This window comes from Psammomys obesus, unplaced genomic scaffold, assembly GCF_907164565.1.
Source record: "Psammomys obesus unplaced genomic scaffold, mPsaObe1.curated_primary_1811, whole genome shotgun sequence".
NCBI classification, from domain to species: Eukaryota; Metazoa; Chordata; class Mammalia; order Rodentia; family Muridae; genus Psammomys; species Psammomys obesus.
Genome location: NW_026585690.1, coordinates 1,721,480 through 1,741,348, shown reverse-complemented (window position 1 = coordinate 1,741,348; position 19,869 = coordinate 1,721,480). Strand labels below are relative to the sequence as shown.

Genomic DNA, 19,869 nt, shown 5'->3' with positions numbered 1-19,869 from the left:
AACATGGTTGAGCAAATGTCCTTTTTGTGTACTTGAGCCTCTTTTGGATATATGCCTAGGAGTGGTACAGCTGGATCTTGAGGAAGCGCTATTCCTAGTTGTCTGAGAAAGTGCCAGATTGCTTTCCAGAGTGGTTGTACAAGTTTACATTCCCATCAGCAGTGGAGGAGGGTTCTCCTTTCTCCACAACCTCTCTAGTATGTGTTGTCACTTGAGTTTTTTATCTTGACCATTCTGATGGGTATAAGGTGAAATCTCAGGGTCGTTTTGATTTGCATTTCCCTGATGGCTAATGACGTTGAGCATTTCTTTAAGTGTTTCTCTGCCATTTGATATTCCTCTATTGAGAATTCTTTGTTTAGCTCTGTACTCCATTTCTTTAATTGGATTACTTGAATTTTTGCTGTTTAACTTCTTTAGTTCTTTATATATACTGGATATTAGTCCTCTGTCAAATATAGGGTTAGTGAAGACCCTTTCCCAATCTGTAGGCTATCGTTTTATTCTGACAACAGTGTCCTTTGCTTTACAGAAGCTTTTCAGTTTAATGAGGTCCCATTTATTGATTGTTGCTCTTAGAGCCTGTGCTGTTGGTGTTATGTTCAGGAAGTTGTCTCCTGTGCCAATGAGTTCAAGGCTCTTCCCCCCTAAAATCTGTACACCTAAAGAAACTAATCAAGAGGGAGTACTCTTACTAAAATACTCAGTTCCTATCCAGAAAGGCAAAGAGGATGGACACCAGAAGAAGGAGAAAAGAGCGAACAAGTCAGGAGCCTGACACAGAGGACCTCTAAAAGGCTCTGTCCTGCAGACTATCAGTGAAGATGCTGAAACTAATGGTCAACCTTTGGGCAGAGTGCAGGGAATCTTATGAAAGAAGTGGGAAACAGTAAGATCTGGAGAGGACAGGAACTCCACAAGGAGAGCAACAGAACCAAAAAAATCTGAGCAGAGGGGTCTTTCCTGAGACTTATAGTCCAACCAAGAACTATGCATGGAGATAACCTAAGACCCCTGCACAGATGTAGCCCATAGCAGTTCAGTATCCAAGTGGGTTCCATTGTAATAGGAACAGGGACTGTCTCTGACATGAACTGATTGGCCTACTCTTTAATTACCGCCCCCTGAGGGGAAAGCAGCATTACGAGGTCACAGAAGAAGACAATGCAGCCACTCCTGATGAGACCTAATTGACTAGGAGCAGAAGGAAGGAAAAGAAGACCTCCCCTATCAGTGGATTTGGGGAGAAGCATGCATGCAGAGGGTAGAAGGGAGGGATTGGGACGGGAGGAGGGTGGGAACCACAGGGGGGATACAAAGTGAATAAAGTGTAATTAATAAAGAATTAAAAAATTTTCAGTGGTGGGATCCAGTTGCCCTAAGTCATGTCAATCTTAAGACCATTCATACATGCTACCCATCACAGTCATTCATTCATTCAAACCTATCTCTGAAGCACCTTTCTCTACACCTCTGCAATTGCCTCTGTCTTTACAACTCGTTTTTCTTGCTCTTTCTCTTCAGAATTCACCTAAAATAAGTATTTCTCTTTCCCACAAAAGATTATGGAATATTTCTATCTGGCTATCAAGTTTTCCTATGGCACTTTCTCTTATAAAGTTAACATATGCTCCTTCAAGCACATCTTATTAAAAGTCAAAAGCCTTGTCATCTTCTAAAAGCAAAGTACCACCCAACATGGTCTTAAAAAGACAGACAGGAGTGGGGTTATCAGCCCCCAATAATTCTAGTAATGCAAACCTATCGTCTATCAGCCATTCTGGGCTGACACAGTAAATACTGGAGTTTTATTCTGCCTACAATAAAACACATCTACTAAATTCTATGTTTCTGAGAATCAATGTCTAGATGAGTATGTTTCTCTTCTTTTTGTTCTCATTTGCTTCATCATTTGTATTTCATCAGGCAGGTAGCTTTCTTTAATACTTACTCCTTTTTAAATTCATTGTATAAAGTTTTAACTGTCAAAGCATTCACAACTTTTTTCTTTTGCATTTGTATTCTTTTATTGAGCCTATGAAATATTCTACTTCACATGACTTACAGAATTTCTCAGGTTTACAAAAAGAAAACAGTAAAAATAGAATAAAACAAAGGTACATTGTTAGTTACACTTGTTAAGTAGATAGAAGTTGAGTTCTTATTTCTGGAGTTAGTTTTTACATATCAATTTTGCTCATAAAATTCAAGAAAAGAGGGAGAAGAAATCCAGCCCTCCTTCAGTTAAGTCTAAGCCCACATACGTTAATGCCCTGTGAGATCGTCAAGTTAAAAAAATTACAGAACGTATTAAAGTCTTATCCCCATCAGTCAGCATGGGCAATGAAGTCAGTGTGAACAATACAAGCATTCAGAAGAAGGCAGCCTGACAGGCCTATGACACACAGTCTCAAAGGCAGTGCTGGTGCTGAGGTAAGGAGCAAGCCAGCTGGATCAACTATTTAAAATGATCGTATGTGACCAACTTAAATAGCATGGACGTTGTATTTGCCTCATCTCTGAGCCAAATTTTCCATTTTTAAAGCCAAGAACGTTTTGCATTTTTAAAAACAATTATATTATCACAAGATGTTCATTTATCTCTAGCTTAATGACTGAAGGCTTCTTAGATACACTGAAGGCCTTCTGCTTATCTACTACATTCAAAATTTCTTCTATCAGACCAATTTTAAGATCTGAACCACACTCCAGGTCCCATTAGGAACAAGAAGACTCTTTTATACTCAAGCCTCTGGGGCTTCGTTTATATTAAAGGGAAATAGCACTGAGCACCAGGAAAAGATCAGATGGAGCAGGACTTGAATTCTAGCCCCGCATTTTCATTGATAGATTTGTGGTTGTGATTATTACTAACCACAGAGCTTCTGAGTTCTTACTGAGTGTCTAACTCACATGTCATGGCAGGGATTTTTAGCTATGTGCTTAGACAAACAGGGGGAGAGAAATTGTAAATTTTGACTATGGTAAATGCTTTTCACTTTTATAGAAAGCTATATCCTCACTCTAATAAATAGTAAATTAATACTAACTTCTACATTTTTAATGTGATTTCACTGGTACGTAAAATGTTTAATATAGTAACAACAAAATACACAGCATCACTACAGTGTGTTTTTTAGTTAATGGGGAAAAAAAACTGTGTAAGGATATCTTCATGTGTTGTTTCTTCCCAGTGTTTTTGTTTGTTTTGCTTCGTTTTTTAGATGTCTGAAGTTAGTAGGTCTTGTCTGATTAATAGCAGTATGCAGCCCTTCTAATGTGTTGGGTCTTTGTGTTCTTGGCATAGCTTTGTGAGTCAGCACGCCATTTGTGTGAGCTGGGGTTTACGACTTGGTGGTTGAGTCAATGGCACAAATATAGTTGATAAGGTCAAATCTGAGCTGCTACCATTCAGTAACAATTAACTGAATTACAGTCATTCTTCTGGACCCCGAAAGGCATGGCCAATAAAGTTTGCTTACAGTTTAAACAATACATGGAGAAAAATTGTAAGCACTGGAGGACTTTCCCCGTAGCATCTTCATTGCCAAGAGGAGAAACAGAATCTGGAATGTGTGGACTGAGTGTTTCCCATGTCCAGAAAGAAGTCATAGTTAACATGAAGCTGGAAACAATGACAGGGTAGTGCTGCTGTTTAACACTGGGTGTGTGCCTGAGTAAGATAAAAAACGTGAAGGGGTGAAATTTAGTATTTGTGCCCTTCTTTAGAAAACAAAATTAACTCCTTTTCCACCTTTTCTGTTGTATAAACTATTGCCCTTGTAAATACTGCTCCAATCACTTAGCTTGTTTTCAAAGCAAACCTAGAAGAGAAATTAGCTCAGAAGAACTTTCCTAGAACATAGACTGAGACATGACGTAAATTAAGGAGTTACAATACCAAGGCCATAAGATTGCTGGAAAAAGAAACAGAAAAGAGAAAGGAGGCACTAAAATATCTGTCTTCACTGTATCATACAGGAATAAAGGAATTCCCACAGATGCTATGTTCACCAACAGATAGGTCACACAACTAATTCAGACAGTCCCCAAATCTAAGCTACACTTCAGGAAAACGGAAAGAATGAGAAACGTATTGACCCCATCGTGTTCATCACCAGTTCCCCGATGACAAAATTCCTTCTTCTGGGTGCTAATTTCCTCAGGACTTATGCTGTGGGGTGTGGAATTTTAATGAAGGTCCAAAGTGGAGCAACCTATGTGTCTGGGAAGCTGACCAAGAGGCAAGGGAGACAGTGGAAAAGCTCTATGGTCTAGCACAAGAACCCTACAGGTAGCAGGATATCCCTTAGGATTCAGTGAAAAAGTGTTCCAAGATAAAGTGGAGTTTCCAAGTTCTTTCAAATGATTTTACCCCGGAAACCTCCTAGTCAAATGAAAAGATCCGAAGGGCCTGAGGGGGAGGCATGGAGAAAGAGAAACAGCCAACAGAGACTTCACAAATGCATCACATTTGTTCAAAATAAAAAAATAAAATGTAAGCATTTCTTCCTCCAATATGAAACTCTGTTACAATATCTTAGTGTCTAATGAAGACTAGGAATGATAGATAACAGCATGTATAACATATAAAATTTATCCAAAGTGTTGCTTCTAAAGCCCAGAATGGGAAGTGATTAAACAACGTGTCACATGTAAACTACATGTAACGTGTAACTCATGTACTGAAGAACTATTGACACACAGCAGTGCCTTTGCAAGTTAATCAACCTCATTTCTGGTTCACCCTTACTGTTACTGAATGTGTGATGGGTGACTAACCTGAATCCCATGCAAACCTTGATCTGGTTTCTTAAATGACCACTTATCAAAACTTGATTAATTTGATTCCTTTATAAATAACACCAGACCAGATAGTCAGGCATCCTATCACTTTAAATAAAAATCGCTGGGCCCACTGAATTTATATTAGTTCAAGTTCATATTAGTTAAGAAAGAGGAAGAGAGGGAATCAACAAAAATGACAATTTACTTTTAAGAAGGATTATCCAAGTTCACAGGAGGAAGGAATTGTGTAGTTGGCTTCTGAATCCAGCAATAGCACAATCTCTGAGCTATAATAAGACACCTTAGGGTCATAGGTGTTATGGGAGTAATCAAACACTTTTTGGTTGGGTTTAAGGCCTGCTCCATGAGATGGAAACCATACTTGACACCGATAATGAGGCCAAAATCCTGATGCTATGGACCTTAAGGGGAAACCTACTACTATCATTCTGGTAAATGAACATAGCAGCAAATAATAACAATAACAATAATAATAATAATAATAATAATAATAATAATAATAATAAAGTCTCCTGATGATTTGCTATAGCCATAGATAGCAGTGCACCATTCAGCCTTCATCAGCGAAGTTTCTTCTTGAAGTAGATCACAATTAACACAGGGACACACAACTAATAAACATAAATAAGAAACTTTGGAGCATTTAGCCCCAACTGGGATCTCTATGTGATACTCCTTCCTCAAGGTTCAGAGATCTATGCAGAAGTGGAGGCAGAAAGATTGTAAGAGCCAGAGGTGGCGGATGCCTTCAAGGAAACAGCATTTTCCAGACAGGGCAGATGAACATGTGAACTCACAGAGAATAACAGCACATGCAAGAACCACACAAGCTCAAGCCAGACAAAATGTCAACACAAAGAGAGAGAAGTGGGTACAAAGTTCCACCTTTACCCAAGAAACTATTTGCAACTAACAGCTTTTGTGAGAGGGGAAATCAATTTTCTTCAGTGGGTGACACAGGTGTATCAGCCATACTTCAAGACATACTTCATTCTCAAGAGTCACAAACCAAACTTAATGCTTTTTGTTTTGTTTTAAAGAGAAGATCAAAAATTTGGGTGTGGAGGATAGAGGGGGAGGATATTGCTGGTGGGAGTGCAAACTTGTACAACCACTTTGGAAATCAATCTGGTGCTTTCTCATAAAATTGGGAATAGCTATACCACTCCTGGGCATATATCTGAAAGATGTTCCACCATACACCAAGGACATTTGCTCAACTGTGTTCATTGCAGCTTTATTTATAATAGCCAGAAACTGGAAACTACCCAGATGTCCCTCAACTGAAGAATGGATAAAGAAATTGTGGTACATTTACACAATGGAATAGTACTTAGCGTAAAAAAAAAAAAAAGGAAATCATGAAATTTGCAGGCAAATGGATGGAACTAGAAAAGATCATCCTGAGTAAAGTAACCAGACACAGAAACACACACATGGAATGGTATATTAGCCGTATAGTACAGGATAACCATACTACAGTTCATAGATCCAAAGAAGATAAGCAACAAGGAGTACCCAAGGGAGGATGCTTAAATATCACTCAGAAGTAGAAACAGAACAGATAGCAGAAGTGGTTGAAGAGAGGAAACAGGGTTAAAGAAAGCGTGTGGAGAGAAATAAGAGTATAGATCAGGCTGGGGAGAGGGGGCGGGAGGACAGAAGACATGCAAAGAGAAGAGAAACTATGGGTAGGGGTATCTCTGTGACAAGCTGGAGACCTAAATCAGGGTAGGCTCATGGGAGGATCTGGTGGGTGTCTCTAGCTTAAATTCTTAGTAGCAGGGGTCATAGAGACTGGACTAGACTGGACAACCCACCCACAAAAAACTTTGACCCCAAATTTTCCGTGCCTACAAGATGTACAGGGATAAAGATAGAGCAGAGATTGAGTGAGATTGCACACATCATTGTAAGCCTCATTTTCTTAAAAAAGAAAAGCCTACTGAAAATACAGCCTTGTTCTTTCTCATTGATTCCTACCCAACAGTAGTTGTCACTGTTATGCATGAATTGAGTGGTTTTCTAGTCTAATCAGCCTCCTAATATTGAATCTGTCCTTCAGGATGTGGGGAGCAGGCATTTCAAAGAGGCAACTAGAAGTGTTTGGTGTGTCTGTTAATGAGTCTTTATTTTCCTAAGTCACCCAAGGAAATCAATTGAATTATTTCACAGTCACAGCACACATGTCAAGGGGCCCTTGATTCTTGAGACTTTTTCTTTGTATCATTTCTTCTCCAACCAGACAGCTTTGCCCACCGTCTCTAACACACATAGAGCTCATTTCTACATCATTGCCTCTGATTCATTTCTGTTTCCTGCTTCTTAATTGAAATTTTTTTCTTTAATATCACTCCAGCTTAACACATTGTTTCTCTATAGGATCCCAGTATAACTTATTTTCCATGTTCCTTTCACTTGGAATATACTCTTAATGTGTTTTTCTTTCTTTTTATTTTTAGTATTTATAAACAGTTTTACTGATAAAGATAATAATAGATGAGTGCTAAAGAGAATTGGCTTACTCAGACTTATTTAAAGAACTCTGGGACTTTAAAGACACTATTGTTAAGGTTTGGTGTCTTGTTTTCTCTCATGAGTATGATGACACCAACATTGCTTCATTTCTCTCATTTCCCCTCACCCCGTTCTTCCTTGTTGTGATAAAAGAAATATAACATAAAAGAATCTTTCCTTCTAAAAATATAATTCAATATCATAAAATACATTCAAATTATTTTGAAAACCTTATCAGCAGCCATAGCTAGAATTATTTTTCAGTTTGTAAAATTGAGATTTTATATATATATATATATATATATTCATCAAACAAAGTTCCCTCACCCCACTTCTAATTTCACCATTGGGAACATCCATCCTTCCTTCTGTCTCCATGATTTTTGCCTCTATCCTCTTTCCTCCAGTGTCATCTAATGTCACAAAACACCCATGGACTTAATTACGGGACAAATAGCTGCCAGGATGTAGTATGTGCCCAGCACAGTGCTAGAAAAATTACAATCAGTGGAACGATTCGTTTATACTTCCAGCCCTATTCCTTTAAACAAGTAGTTGTTCAAACTGGAGTCTCTTTTTAAGGAGAATATTTTATGTTGAAATTTCATATTTAGAGAAAACCTGCAAGGCCTTAAGTGTTAACAGTATATCTTTGTCTCATTTTGAGTGGCTTCCAATGTAACCCGGTCACATTACCATGACACATGTATGAGAACTATTCCGGTTCTTGTTCTTGTCTTTCTGAGTCAAGGTTCTTAGTGCCCTCTGCCCTGTTACAGGCCTGGCTTTCCTTGGTGTTCATAACCTCATGGAAATATTGAATATCTCTCTAGATTGTTCCCCGATTTTTGAGTTGTCTGCTGTTTTTACACAACTCAGCTGTGGTGGTAATTATTGGAAAGAATACATTGTTGAGTCATTCTTCACATTATAATCTATGAGAGAAGCCATACCATCTGAATGACAGCATGGGGTGTGTTAACCTGGGTTTCTTGGTTGAGGTGGTCACACCGGCCTTCCCCACTATACAGTCATTATATCCCCCCTTTTCACACTCTGTTACATGTTAGGAATTCAGCAAATGTTTTAAGTACCTGGTACAGCGGTGTCAAGTTCTACATTCACTCTGTGATGGGTCTCTAGGATTACCAGATTGCATAACTGAATCCTAGCACCCTTAGAGAAATACTTCATTTCTCAACCACCTCCGCTGTAAAAAGCACCAGCATACTTTCTGTTTCTATGGTTTTTTTTTTAAATATTTTGTTTTTATTTTTTGTTTGTTTGAGACTGGGTCTTACTAGTAGCCCTGGTTGGCCTTAAACTGAAAGTAATCCTCCTGTCTCAGCTTCCGAGTTGATGAGCCATCATTCCTGGTTCTGGTTTTGACTACTTTACTCATGAAAACACAGCAATCCCTTTCATGGGTATATATGCAAATACATTGAAATCAATAGTTCTGTGAGGTAACTGTTTCCCCCATTATCACTAGAGCAGTAGTATATGTCCAAACATGGATACAGTGTCAATGTCCATCAACATATAAATGAGTAAAGACAATGTGATATATTTTACACGGAATGGGATATCGTCTATCTTGAAAACAAGCAGAACCTCTCCATGAGGGTTGTTGGCCTATTCTTTGAAAACAAGTCACTAAATAAGGTCTCCACTGAAAGCTGTCAAGAAATTAAGTTTAAAAAAAAAAAAAGAAATTAAGTTCCATCTCCCGAAAGGTGTAATACATACATTTACTCTATAAAGAAACATTGTTCTCCTAGAAAGCCCTTATAAAATGCAGGGTCCCTGGATCACACTAAAGAAGAGCCTAATAGGCCAGGGATGAGGCATGATGTTGTGTACATTTCACTTTCCCTGGGAAAACAGCTGAGGCTGAATCCCACAGCCCTCACTTCCAGTTGGCCTCCATGGCTTCAGACCCTGATCAGGCATCACGTGTCTCAAAAGCAGACAACAGCCCTGCAGCAAAAGTGCCCTCTGCCCAATATGGTACCACACACCTTCTCAGTACACACTGTCGGTTTTGGGGCAGTCTGTAATCTTTGTTTCTACTCCTGTATGTATCTGCGACCTGTCAATATACCTGATGATGCCCTAATATTTACAAATTTTCCTCTCTTCTCGCAGCCAAGCTTTTGATCAGCAGAGTTTTCTCTGGCCTTTGACTCATTTCTCATCTGCTCTTCTGTACACTAAGATCACTCTTAAAACACTATGTTAACCATGTTACCATCGACTGAGTACACCAACCCAGGACCTTTATCCATTGTTATTACATCCTTGAGAAAGCATAAGACATCAGTTAGAGAAAAAAAAATGGTGTCCCTGGATGATACAGAGCCTCCATACAATAAGATGAACTTTGGAGAAAAAGAATAAAACACACTTTATTTTGTCTCTCTCTCTCTCTTTCTCTCTCTCTCTCTCTCTCTCTCAGGGTCATGAATCAATTTTCTTAAACACTTAAACACGTCACTACATCATAATCATTAAAATGTTAATTCTATTGATTATTAAAACAATAGTCTCTCTTAAAAGATTCTATTTTTACTGCAAGATGGGCTTGATGCTACCTTCAAGTTGTGAGCAATCCCCGAGTTCATAAAGCCTAGCGGTGAGTAGGTGAGTAGTTGGAGACCAGGGAAGTTGGGCATGGTGATGTATGCCTGTAATCTCAGCATTCAGGAGTCTGAGGTGGGAGGACTAGTTCGAGGCTAGCCTGAGTTCTTTAATGAGACCATGTCTACAAAAAACATAAAACAAGGAAAAGAACCTTGGGTCCAGAGCACTGGACCCAAGAGCACTGGTCCAGACCTCTGATTAAGGTGAGGCAGCCCATCACTGTACAAAAGGCAAAAGGCAGAGTACATTTTTCCTCGACATTTTAACAAATCCAAGATGTAAAGAAACCGTAAAATAGCTTAGAGTCTCACTTGTCATTAAAAACATGACTTTGAGTTACAAAATCACTTGTCTCCGGTTACTAGGAACCCTAAAGAGAGGGCACTGTGGCAAGAATCCGGTGTCCCGATAACAGGCTTTATTTAGAGAGCCACTCCTTCTGTAGTCAGCATTTCCCTCGATACAATACACAACTAACTGAGTATCTCACACATGAAAGATAGCAGCTATTCATCTTTCCACCGCTCAGTCTTTCCTATGTACGCCCCCCACCACCGTCATGGAAGGATTGCCTCCATGGAAGGACTGCCTCCAGTCTCTACTCCATTGGCGGATTCTCTCAATCACTCAGCCCTTAAATTCTCCTGCTACGAGGCTCGTACTTAACCTGTGTCATGTAATTAAATCAGTCTATACTCTTTCACTTGTGATTGAGCATTTTAACAAAACATTATAAACTTCTTTTAGGACACAATCGTTATTCTCTTTGGTTCGTTGATACCTAATAGTCATAAACATACTTCAAAGTAATAGTAGGTATACTTTAAAACAGTAAAATTGCAAAATTAAAATCAATTTATATCTTTCTCATTGTGATTATGCTTTATAAATAACAATAGTGTTTTTTTTTGTTGTTGTTTGCCCCAAGCACTGCACCATATACAAGAGTCCTACTTTGGGGTAAACTGACAGGTTGTTAAACTCCAGGAACATGTCAAATTTTGCCAGTTCATCTCACTCAGAGATCAAATTCTGATGCCATTTTTTGGTTAAAAAAAACTATCTAGAAAAAATAAGTCATTTTTAGCAAATCTAAAGATATAACTACAAAGATTATCCGAGCAAGTGCAGGCTTTCTAAATGTTGGTGATCAAAGCTCTCAATCTCTCTCTCTCTCTCTCTCTCTCTCTCTCTCTCTCTCTCTCGTGTGTGTGTGTGTGTTATAGTGTAAAGTTTATATCAAACACTTGTTGCATACCATGAGAAGATACTGTCTAGGAAGACTTCCTGGACTAATTCACATTCATTTGCTCAGCAAGTGTTTACTGCATACTTCCTACATAGACACATTACTCTGGGCACTCAGATATAAGTGCACAACACTCGGAAAAGATCTCTGTTGTGGTTGTGGACAAAGAGTCCTTGCTTATTTTTTTCTCCAGAGGGTAGCAATTTCCTTTTCCTTTGCTCAAAATGTAAAATCCATCACTTCACTTGGCTTAATGAATGTAATGATTCCATTTCTAGTTTTAAAATTATAACTATGAAATATTTTGAAAGTTATTGATATATTCACAAAGTTGAATGTTAGTGCTGTTCTGGACACTTGTTTTCCAATTATTCTGGTAAAATATTTTCCTTATTATGCTATACTGTCCTCAGAATGATCCCATGTCCCTAAGTAATTATGATGATGATTTTTTTTGAGTATGTCAGAGAATGAGATGTGGAAAAGTTAAATGATTATCTCTGTTGTAAACCAGTGATTGAACAACTTAATATTATGAATGGTTCCCTAAAGAATCTAGAGTTTTCTGTTAAAAATTTTTAAATAACGTCATTTCCATTTTTTCTGATATTCAGAAATAAATTTTGACATTGCATCACCACGAATTCCCCCAAAGTGACAGTTCCATTCCTTTTTAATTGAAGCAATTATTTCTGTAATTCAAATAAATTGAGACAATCTCATTGTGATGCAATGACTTCAAACATCAAAATTACTTTTTAAATACATTCAGCTAAAGCAGAATGACTTTGTGCCTCGCGTCAATGTCATACAGTGCTGTGAAGCTCTTAACTACATAAAATCAGGATCAGAATTGGCAGGTTAAAAAAAGAACCTATGGAGGTATTTCATATTCAGAGGGTAGATATGCATTTCACTTTTACAAATTTAAGTTGAACATTTTCCTTACAAAATCAGGCAAAGCAAAGTCCTTTGGGGGATCTTTATCTGTTGCCTATTTGATTACCTGCAGGATCAGAAACTTGAAACATGTAGACAAAAATATTTTTTTCATCAATAAATTCTGATTATAATCAGGAAGCCAGACTCATAATTGCAACAGAAATATTAAGAAGATATGGTCATAATGACTTCTTCTGTGATGTCCTATTGTCTGGTATAATAGATTATGCGTATCTGAAATTTATTGTTTGGAATCATTGTAGGTATTTCACACAGTGGTGAAGGTTATCCATGCAATAGCCTTGGTTTTGTGCCTGTCGGCTTTTGTAAATAAGGGTGCTAAGAATGGGGAGGTTGAAGTCACCAAGGTGCCAGATTCAGCATTTCTCAGCACCAGGGGTTAAAGCCAATGGTCTGTCTGAGTCTACTTTGTAACTCCGCTAATAGTCCAGAACAGAGTAGATCTTTTCACCTATTCTCAGCAACAGGCAGGTGGATCTCATCTAGAATAGTATAAAACAATGTCATTCCCCAACTGCCCCCAGGAACATGTGGGTGTCATGGCTGAATACAGACCAGGGAAAGTATAGGAGTTATCCCTGTATGTTCAGGTTTATTTAAGTGTAGATCAGACTAGAATCTCTAGAGTGATGCTAGTCACAGACCAGAGTAAACATCGGTTACAAATTAGCACTACCAACCAGGAAAGCCCAGGACAGAGTCATGTGCAGGCAGGTTACCTGTGTGGATTGAAGAGCCAGAATTTTCCAAACACATGAGATAGCCAAAGATGACAGAAACACACAGGGAGGCAACAAGCTGAAGATGAGGAGACATCTATGATGAACTTCAATGTTTTGTTTTGTTTTGTTTTGTTTTGTTTTGTTTATAAACCAAGAATATAGCATGTCAGTTTTTTCATGTTAATGCAACGTGCATCCCTGGCCTTTAGCATCTTACCTGTCCCATCCAGCAGTAACTGCTTAACTACTAGGACTCAGGTACTCACTTTACACTTTAAAAGTCCTACTCAATAAAGTCAGAAACATGGGCTCATTACATGATGTGCATAGCTATACCCCTCCTCTATAATGGGGATAATAATGGCATCCAGCCCCTGTACTAGGTGGAAATGTTTTATAGATTAACTTTTATAAGTTAACGGTCTTTTAGACCAGCGCCTGTCCTGTACAGCAATACTGGTGTGCTATCACTTTTTTGCTGAAGACCAGATGAGATACTAGGTGTAGAGATGATTTTTATAAAGACCCCCCCCAAGGTGTAAAGAGTAGCCATGTTGCAATTCCATGCTAAAGGCCAAGCAGAGATCTAAGCACACAGCCTCATGCCGTGTCCACCAGAAGCCCAGGCGGCAGAGCACTAAGAAGGTACACAGGAGGAAGTGAAGTCCAAGTCCTCCCAAATGTCTTCATTCTGCTCTGTGATCGTCCTTTAGTCTCACTTCTGGTGGTTCTGTCCTGGATCCACTCCTTCTCTGGACAAGCTTGGACCATGAAGTTTCTCCAAAGAAGAGAGGATAAAGGATTGCATGTCCTGTGCTTAAAACGAGGCTATTGCTGCCTCTACTGTCTTAGTGTGTGATATAGAATAAATGAAGAATTCTCCAGCACTAGCAAGACCAAGAGCTGTAGCCTCGAAAGCAAATCTATTTCAGTGTCCACAAAGGCTACCAAAGCTGTATTTTGTTAATTTTTCTTCTATTGACTATCACATGAATATAACAATTTTATGACTCACTACTGGTGAAAATCACTGCTCTAGTCAAACAAGAAATAAATTATCTGACATTCAAAGAACTCTTTTGATGAACCACAGGAGACTGTCTTAAGCCCACTGTCATTCCCTACCCCACAGAATCACTTCTTTTTCTTTCCTTGATGTTAGATATTCAACCCAGGGCCTCGAACATGCTGGACATCAAGGTATATTGCAAATCTCCAAACACTTCTTTTTAAAAGATTTTTTTTTTTTTAGCCAATCGAATCTTCCCTGGAACTAAACCTATAAGACACATAGAGTAAGTGTGAATCTTCAACACGAACTAGAAGAAATGATTGAAGGCTCTTTTACACCTGCAGCACAAGGCCCACACAGCAAGGGATGAAGACGTGTGTCCTTCAGCATCTCTGACCTCCAGGCCACTGTTTTGCAACATAAAATCAAAAGATTTATTCAGCTTGTTGTCTTTTTAATGGATGCATGCTTCCCAACAGCTGTGAGCACATTTAACTAATTATTTTGAACTCCTGTTTTATGTCAGGCACCCTTTATTCAACCCATCACGAGCAAATAAGGCTAAATAATAAACTCAGAATTTTGAAAAGATGAAAATGTTCTATTAGCAAGTCATTCCTTGACACGATTCATGCCACACTTTCAAACATAAAATTAAATGTGAACACTGCCGCACTTGGCAAACTCATTCTGTAGTTCAGCAGCCAGCCCACAGATCAGTAAATAACAATCTACATACCCTTCAAAAATGTAAAGAATTAACGAAGGTATTTCATGGTCAGTTGACTTGAACAGCAGATAATCAAAGTAGATGACTGCTTAATTGATATAAATTCTGATTAAATACCCCATCTCTGTCCAACCATCTAAGAAAATGTTCTCTTTATTTCTTTAAATTCTCATCACTAAAGACTCACCTAAGCTGCTGAGATTTTTTTTTTCCTAACACACAGTCATTAGCCTTAGCAAGCATACTCTTTTCAGTCAGATGACTTTCCTCTTCAGTTTGACGTGTGAGCACTGAGGTTAGCAAGAGTCTCGCTTAGGTTCTCATGGCCTGCCTTTACATAGTGAGCAAATGCAAACAGGGTCTGGCAGGAAATCACTTCAGGGTGTTTCCTTTTTTTTTTTGGCAAGTGAGAACTCATGGGTTGGCTTCCTTGCCATTCAAAGAATTATACAGGACATAAGTCTGACAACATCTTATCTCCTGTAATTCTAAAAGATGGGACTAATCCCATCAGGCTCATTTCTCAAACACAATACAAGGGGGCAGGGGAAGACAGTACAGAGGGGAGAGGGCAAAGAGGGAAGGAAGTAGGACCAGGAAAAGAGAAGGAAGGGGGTGCATTTGGGATGTAAAGTACATAAATATATTTTTTTAAAGTCAGTATTCAATGTCTCTACTTGAATGGTGCCCCTTTCAACCACTGGATTTAGATGTTTATTAAGAGCTGAATTTGAAAAACAAGAGAATACAGAGAAGAAACCAAAGCCAAGATTTCCACGGACTCTATAAAAATGAGCTGGGATAGTTTTAGTAAAATAAAACCAAATCGATGTGTATAAAGGATACTAAGTACATATATAATACGTATTTACACATACAGATTTATAATGTGTTCAATTTTTGTGTACTATATAAAACTAATTGTTTTGTGTTATACCTCTTTTATTCCATCCCCAACTCAGTTTTTCCTTCATAAAATTCCTAAAGGGAACATCACAGAGTTTTTCTGTATATCAGAATGATAATAACCTTGTACAATCTACTGACTGCCCACTGTCCTTTAAGTGTAAATGTATCTACACTTAAAACACATGTGTTATTCCTAACTGATCATATGTTACTTTGCTTATTTTTGGGTGAAGAATGTGAGGATGGAAACATAGCACCTCCTCATTTTAAACTGAGGAAAGCAATGTCAAGAAATGTGTAACTTACAGGTATCCGAGTCACAGAGGAGCGGAGTGGAACCAGGTGTCCCATCTGCTCAGGGACAGTGTTCTTTCCACTGTCACACGTGATATCACAGCACATCACATTGCAAAAATAAAATAACATATGGTTCAAATTAGGAATGGGACTTTGTGTGTGTCTGTGTGATAGAAGTAGGAACACTTAATGGAAACAGTGATGCCAACAAATTACATCCTTTGGCGCTTTGCAGGCATATAGGGATCTAGAGATGGTCCAGTCTCCTAAGGCATCAGTCATCAAGAAGGATGCTCATTTAGGTTTCCGTGGGTGTACTGTATCACCGGCTTAGAGATTTCTTTTTTCCTTTTGACATGCTGAGGATATGGACTAGACTGTGATAGGAAAGGGGGGAATGTCTATCAGCCCTGAAAGATCATTTCTTTCCTGACTCTCCTTCTGGCTCAGAAACATAGCTCATGCTTAACTCATACTCTCAAGACAATCAAGCCATTTAGCCCATTGTCCCTTCTCCTCCCACACTGCACCCTAATGCCAGCTTTATCTGATTCATTGTTTACACCCTCCGTTCATGACTTGTAATTGAGCCTGCTTAACTGCTTATTGATTTCTGATCAAATATTTTAATTTGACTTGTCTTTTTGGTTCGTTGAAATCTGTTTATGTTTTATCTCAATCTAATTACTTTTTTTTTTCAATACAGAATTACCACTGAATCAGCCTCCCTCTGATGAATGTCTTTGCCTTATCTACTCTTACCCTGACTTCCTCTCCTCTTTCAGGTCCTCTAAGAACCCACATATCCTCTCTGCAGCTCCTCGCCATTCCATATTCACCGTGGAGTTCTCCCTTCTCTGCTCATCTGAACTTCTCCCTAATGGTTTTGTATTACCAGTCTGGCATTCCCAACTCAACATAAGCTCGATGTTAGCATTCCTAACTCAATGTAAGTGCGGGAATCACATCTAAGAGTCTCTTGAACACTCTTCTGGCACTTCCTATACATTTTAGCATCTTGTTCACTGTAGCACAATGAAGGGTTTGGCTATCCTAACAAGTAGAGGATGGCAGGGCCGGTTGCATTCAAGCGATGCTAATGATGACACCAGTGCTTCCTCTACACCTTCTTCTCTGGTGCGTCACTGTTCCTGGTCCACATCTCTCTATGCTAGACTAATATGGGCTGCTTCCACTGCAGGCTGAGCCAGTCCTTCCTCTTGAACCTGGGTCTCACATTCAATCCACCTGCCAGCAGGTTGACAACCACTTTATCTTACTTTCCCATTCTGGAGACACAGCCAGATGAAATTTGCACTTGTATTAATCTGTTTTTCCACCGTGAAAGACAACCTCACCCCTTTTCACAGGTTTGAAAAGAAAAGAACATGTGATAGCACAGTGACATCTCTCCCAATGTCTCCATCCTCCTTAGATTCCATCTAAGGCTAGAAAACACCCTTCCCTTCCAGAGCCCTCAGGGACCTGGAAGCAGAGGTCTTGAGATGGTTGGGCTTTCCCAGTAGGCTGTCCTCTCATCCCCTCCCCAGAGGGCGGATGCCACCTAAAGCTCCAGCTCTCCTTCCTGAGCACTGGCCCCTGGGGGCCGGCCTCTCCACTCTTCTCTCCTGTGGATGTCACATCCAGCGGTTCTCAACCTACTGGCCATAACTTTCCAAATGAAGAGAAATATTCCCTTTGGTGACTTCTTCAAATAGGAAACAACAGGTCCCAAGTGAGGCAGTTTGGTACTTTTTTCATTTCTCTTTGATTCCTCTTCCTAAGTGGGAGAGCCACATAAACATCTCAAAAGAGGCGCTTTTCCCTCCCAGCTCCAGCTACTCTCAAATGGAAGAAAGAAAAAGGAGAAAGAGAAACATATGTGTGTATAATGATCCCTAAACCGCTGTTAGCCTCAACAGCAGCCCTGTCTCTCACACATTCCTGGAAAACAGGAACACGGAGAGAGAGAGAGACAGAGACAGACAGACACACAGAGAGAGACAGAGTCACACAGAGAGAGAGAGAGAGAGAGAGAGAGAGAGAGAGAGAGAGAGGGGCATGTTGCTCTCCAGCCCATACATGAAAGGAGTTCCCTCCTCTGCCTCCTGCTGGTATCCTTTTCAGTGCAGATTCCCTGCTTCTGCCTTTGGGGTTCTCCTCCCACCTCACCCACCTTCTGCTGAGCACCTCCTGTGTCTCTGCCAGCACCTCCCTCCTCTGCTCCTGGCACTCCATGCTGGCCATGCCACCTGAGCCTCAGCCCAGTGGGCCAGCAGGGTCTTACCGCCACCCGGCCTTGCGCGCACCCAGGGAAGCCTCCAGCAGGTGCAAGCCAAAGGCGGGACCTTAACTTCTTCGTTTTTTCACTCTTCCAATCAAGGTTCACCCGACTCCAGCACCCTGTCTTTCCTCCTGATCTGTAGCTCTCTCGTAATGGACACTTACCCAGGGCAAGGGCCAGGAACAGCGGCAGGTTGCTGACACTGCTGCCCGGGACGGCCGAGTCCATCAACCCTGCTGTGCTGGGCAGGACAGCCCCTGGACGAGTCTCCCTGCTCCTTCTTCGTTCCCTTCCCGGGCCACCGGCACCGAGAGGGTGCTTGGAAACTAATCCCTGAGCCAGGAGGAAGCGAAACTTAAGCAGCAGGCAGCCTGGCTACAGGGCAGGGAAACACCCGGGGCGGGCAGCCAGAGGGCTCCAGCGTTGCCCGAGAGCTGGGAGCCTCCTATTTATCCTGGAGCCTTTGCACACACCCCCGGAGAGGCACACCAGTCGGTGCTGGTAGCCTGCACTGCACGCTGCTGCTCCCACCCAGCTGCCCCACACCCATACCCTCCCTCATGCGAGGACATACTCAGAGGGCCATGAAGCCAGCTCACCCACTCCCCCTGCTGGGACGCACCTGACTGTTTATTTCTCTCCCACTGGAAGAGTAAACAAGGTAAACTTGGCCCAGAAGAGTGGTAGAATGTGGCCTCAACTCATGAGTCCTCTGAGGGAAAAATCCAGAGCCAACCATTTCTGAAACACTCCTTCTGGCTCAGGGCTAGAGCCAAGGAGACAAGAGCCAAGCTCACAGAAGAAAAGAGAAGAAAAAGAAAACCCCCAACAAACTCGGGCGTTTGACAGTTAACACAGTTTTTCAAGGGTCATTGTGGGTAGCACTCTTAAAGGTAGTGTCTCAGTTTTCAGTGTCTTCTATTAATTTATTAATTATTCGGGTTTTTTAGCTTACCACGATCTACTTTAGAAATTTCATGTATCAGCTGGCTGTGCCTGTAATCCCAGCAGAAGGATAGCAAGTTCTCAGCGTCAGCCTGGCCCACACAGCACAATTTTAGCTCAGAAACTAGCTTGCTAAAAAAATCAACTAAGTAAACAGATAAATAAAAGAACGTCATTTATATTTTATTTATCCACCATTTTTCATTTATTTACTCTCTTAATTCTAGTTGGATCTTTCCAAATGAGATTTTTTTTTCTCCTTTTCTTGTGATGGCCAAGCCTTATGCCTTATCCCTACTGCATCATACCTACTTGTAGGAAGTTGTTCTGCCTCAGGCACTTTCTGGAACCCGAAGACACACTCAACAGCTTTCAAAAGGAGGAAAAGAACTTCCAGTTTTACCTTATAGTATAAACATATTTGCCTCTGAAGTGAGCAGAAAGTTTGGGTCTTGCATACTGATGTACTGATCTTGTAAAAACAACACATATAAACCTCCTACCTTCAGAAGCTGCATTTCTGACATCCAAACGTACAATAAATGTATTTTTATTTAACTTATGGAATGTGAGTCAGGTATCTGCCCCTTTTTTTCACATCCCATTATATAAATTAAGCAAGTAATATTTTATTTCTAAACCAACCTTAATTATTTTAGAGCCTTAGGCAGCAAACGTATCTGGCAGAATGAAAATTGGCTCTTCGATTTTTAAATTCATCCATTCTAGTTTCCCTTTAGTGCCCTGGAGAGGGGCTTTCTCAGTGGGAGGGTGAAGTTGAGAGCATCT

At 40.1% G+C, this 19,869-nt stretch overlaps 1 protein-coding gene across 1 annotated transcript in view; it reads right to left on the bottom strand.

Moving 5' to 3' along the window:
* Btc (betacellulin) overlaps positions 1 to 18,637 on the bottom strand; it is a 41,478-nt gene extending 22,841 nt beyond the window's left edge. Inside the window, exon 1 of the mRNA XM_055595347.1 lies at positions 18,300 to 18,637. Coding sequence (XP_055451322.1) covers positions 18,300 to 18,363 — 64 coding nt within the window. The 5' untranslated portion in view covers positions 18,364 to 18,637. The remainder of the gene's footprint in view (positions 1 to 18,299) is intronic.
* Between the last annotated feature and the right edge of the window lie 1,232 nt (positions 18,638 to 19,869).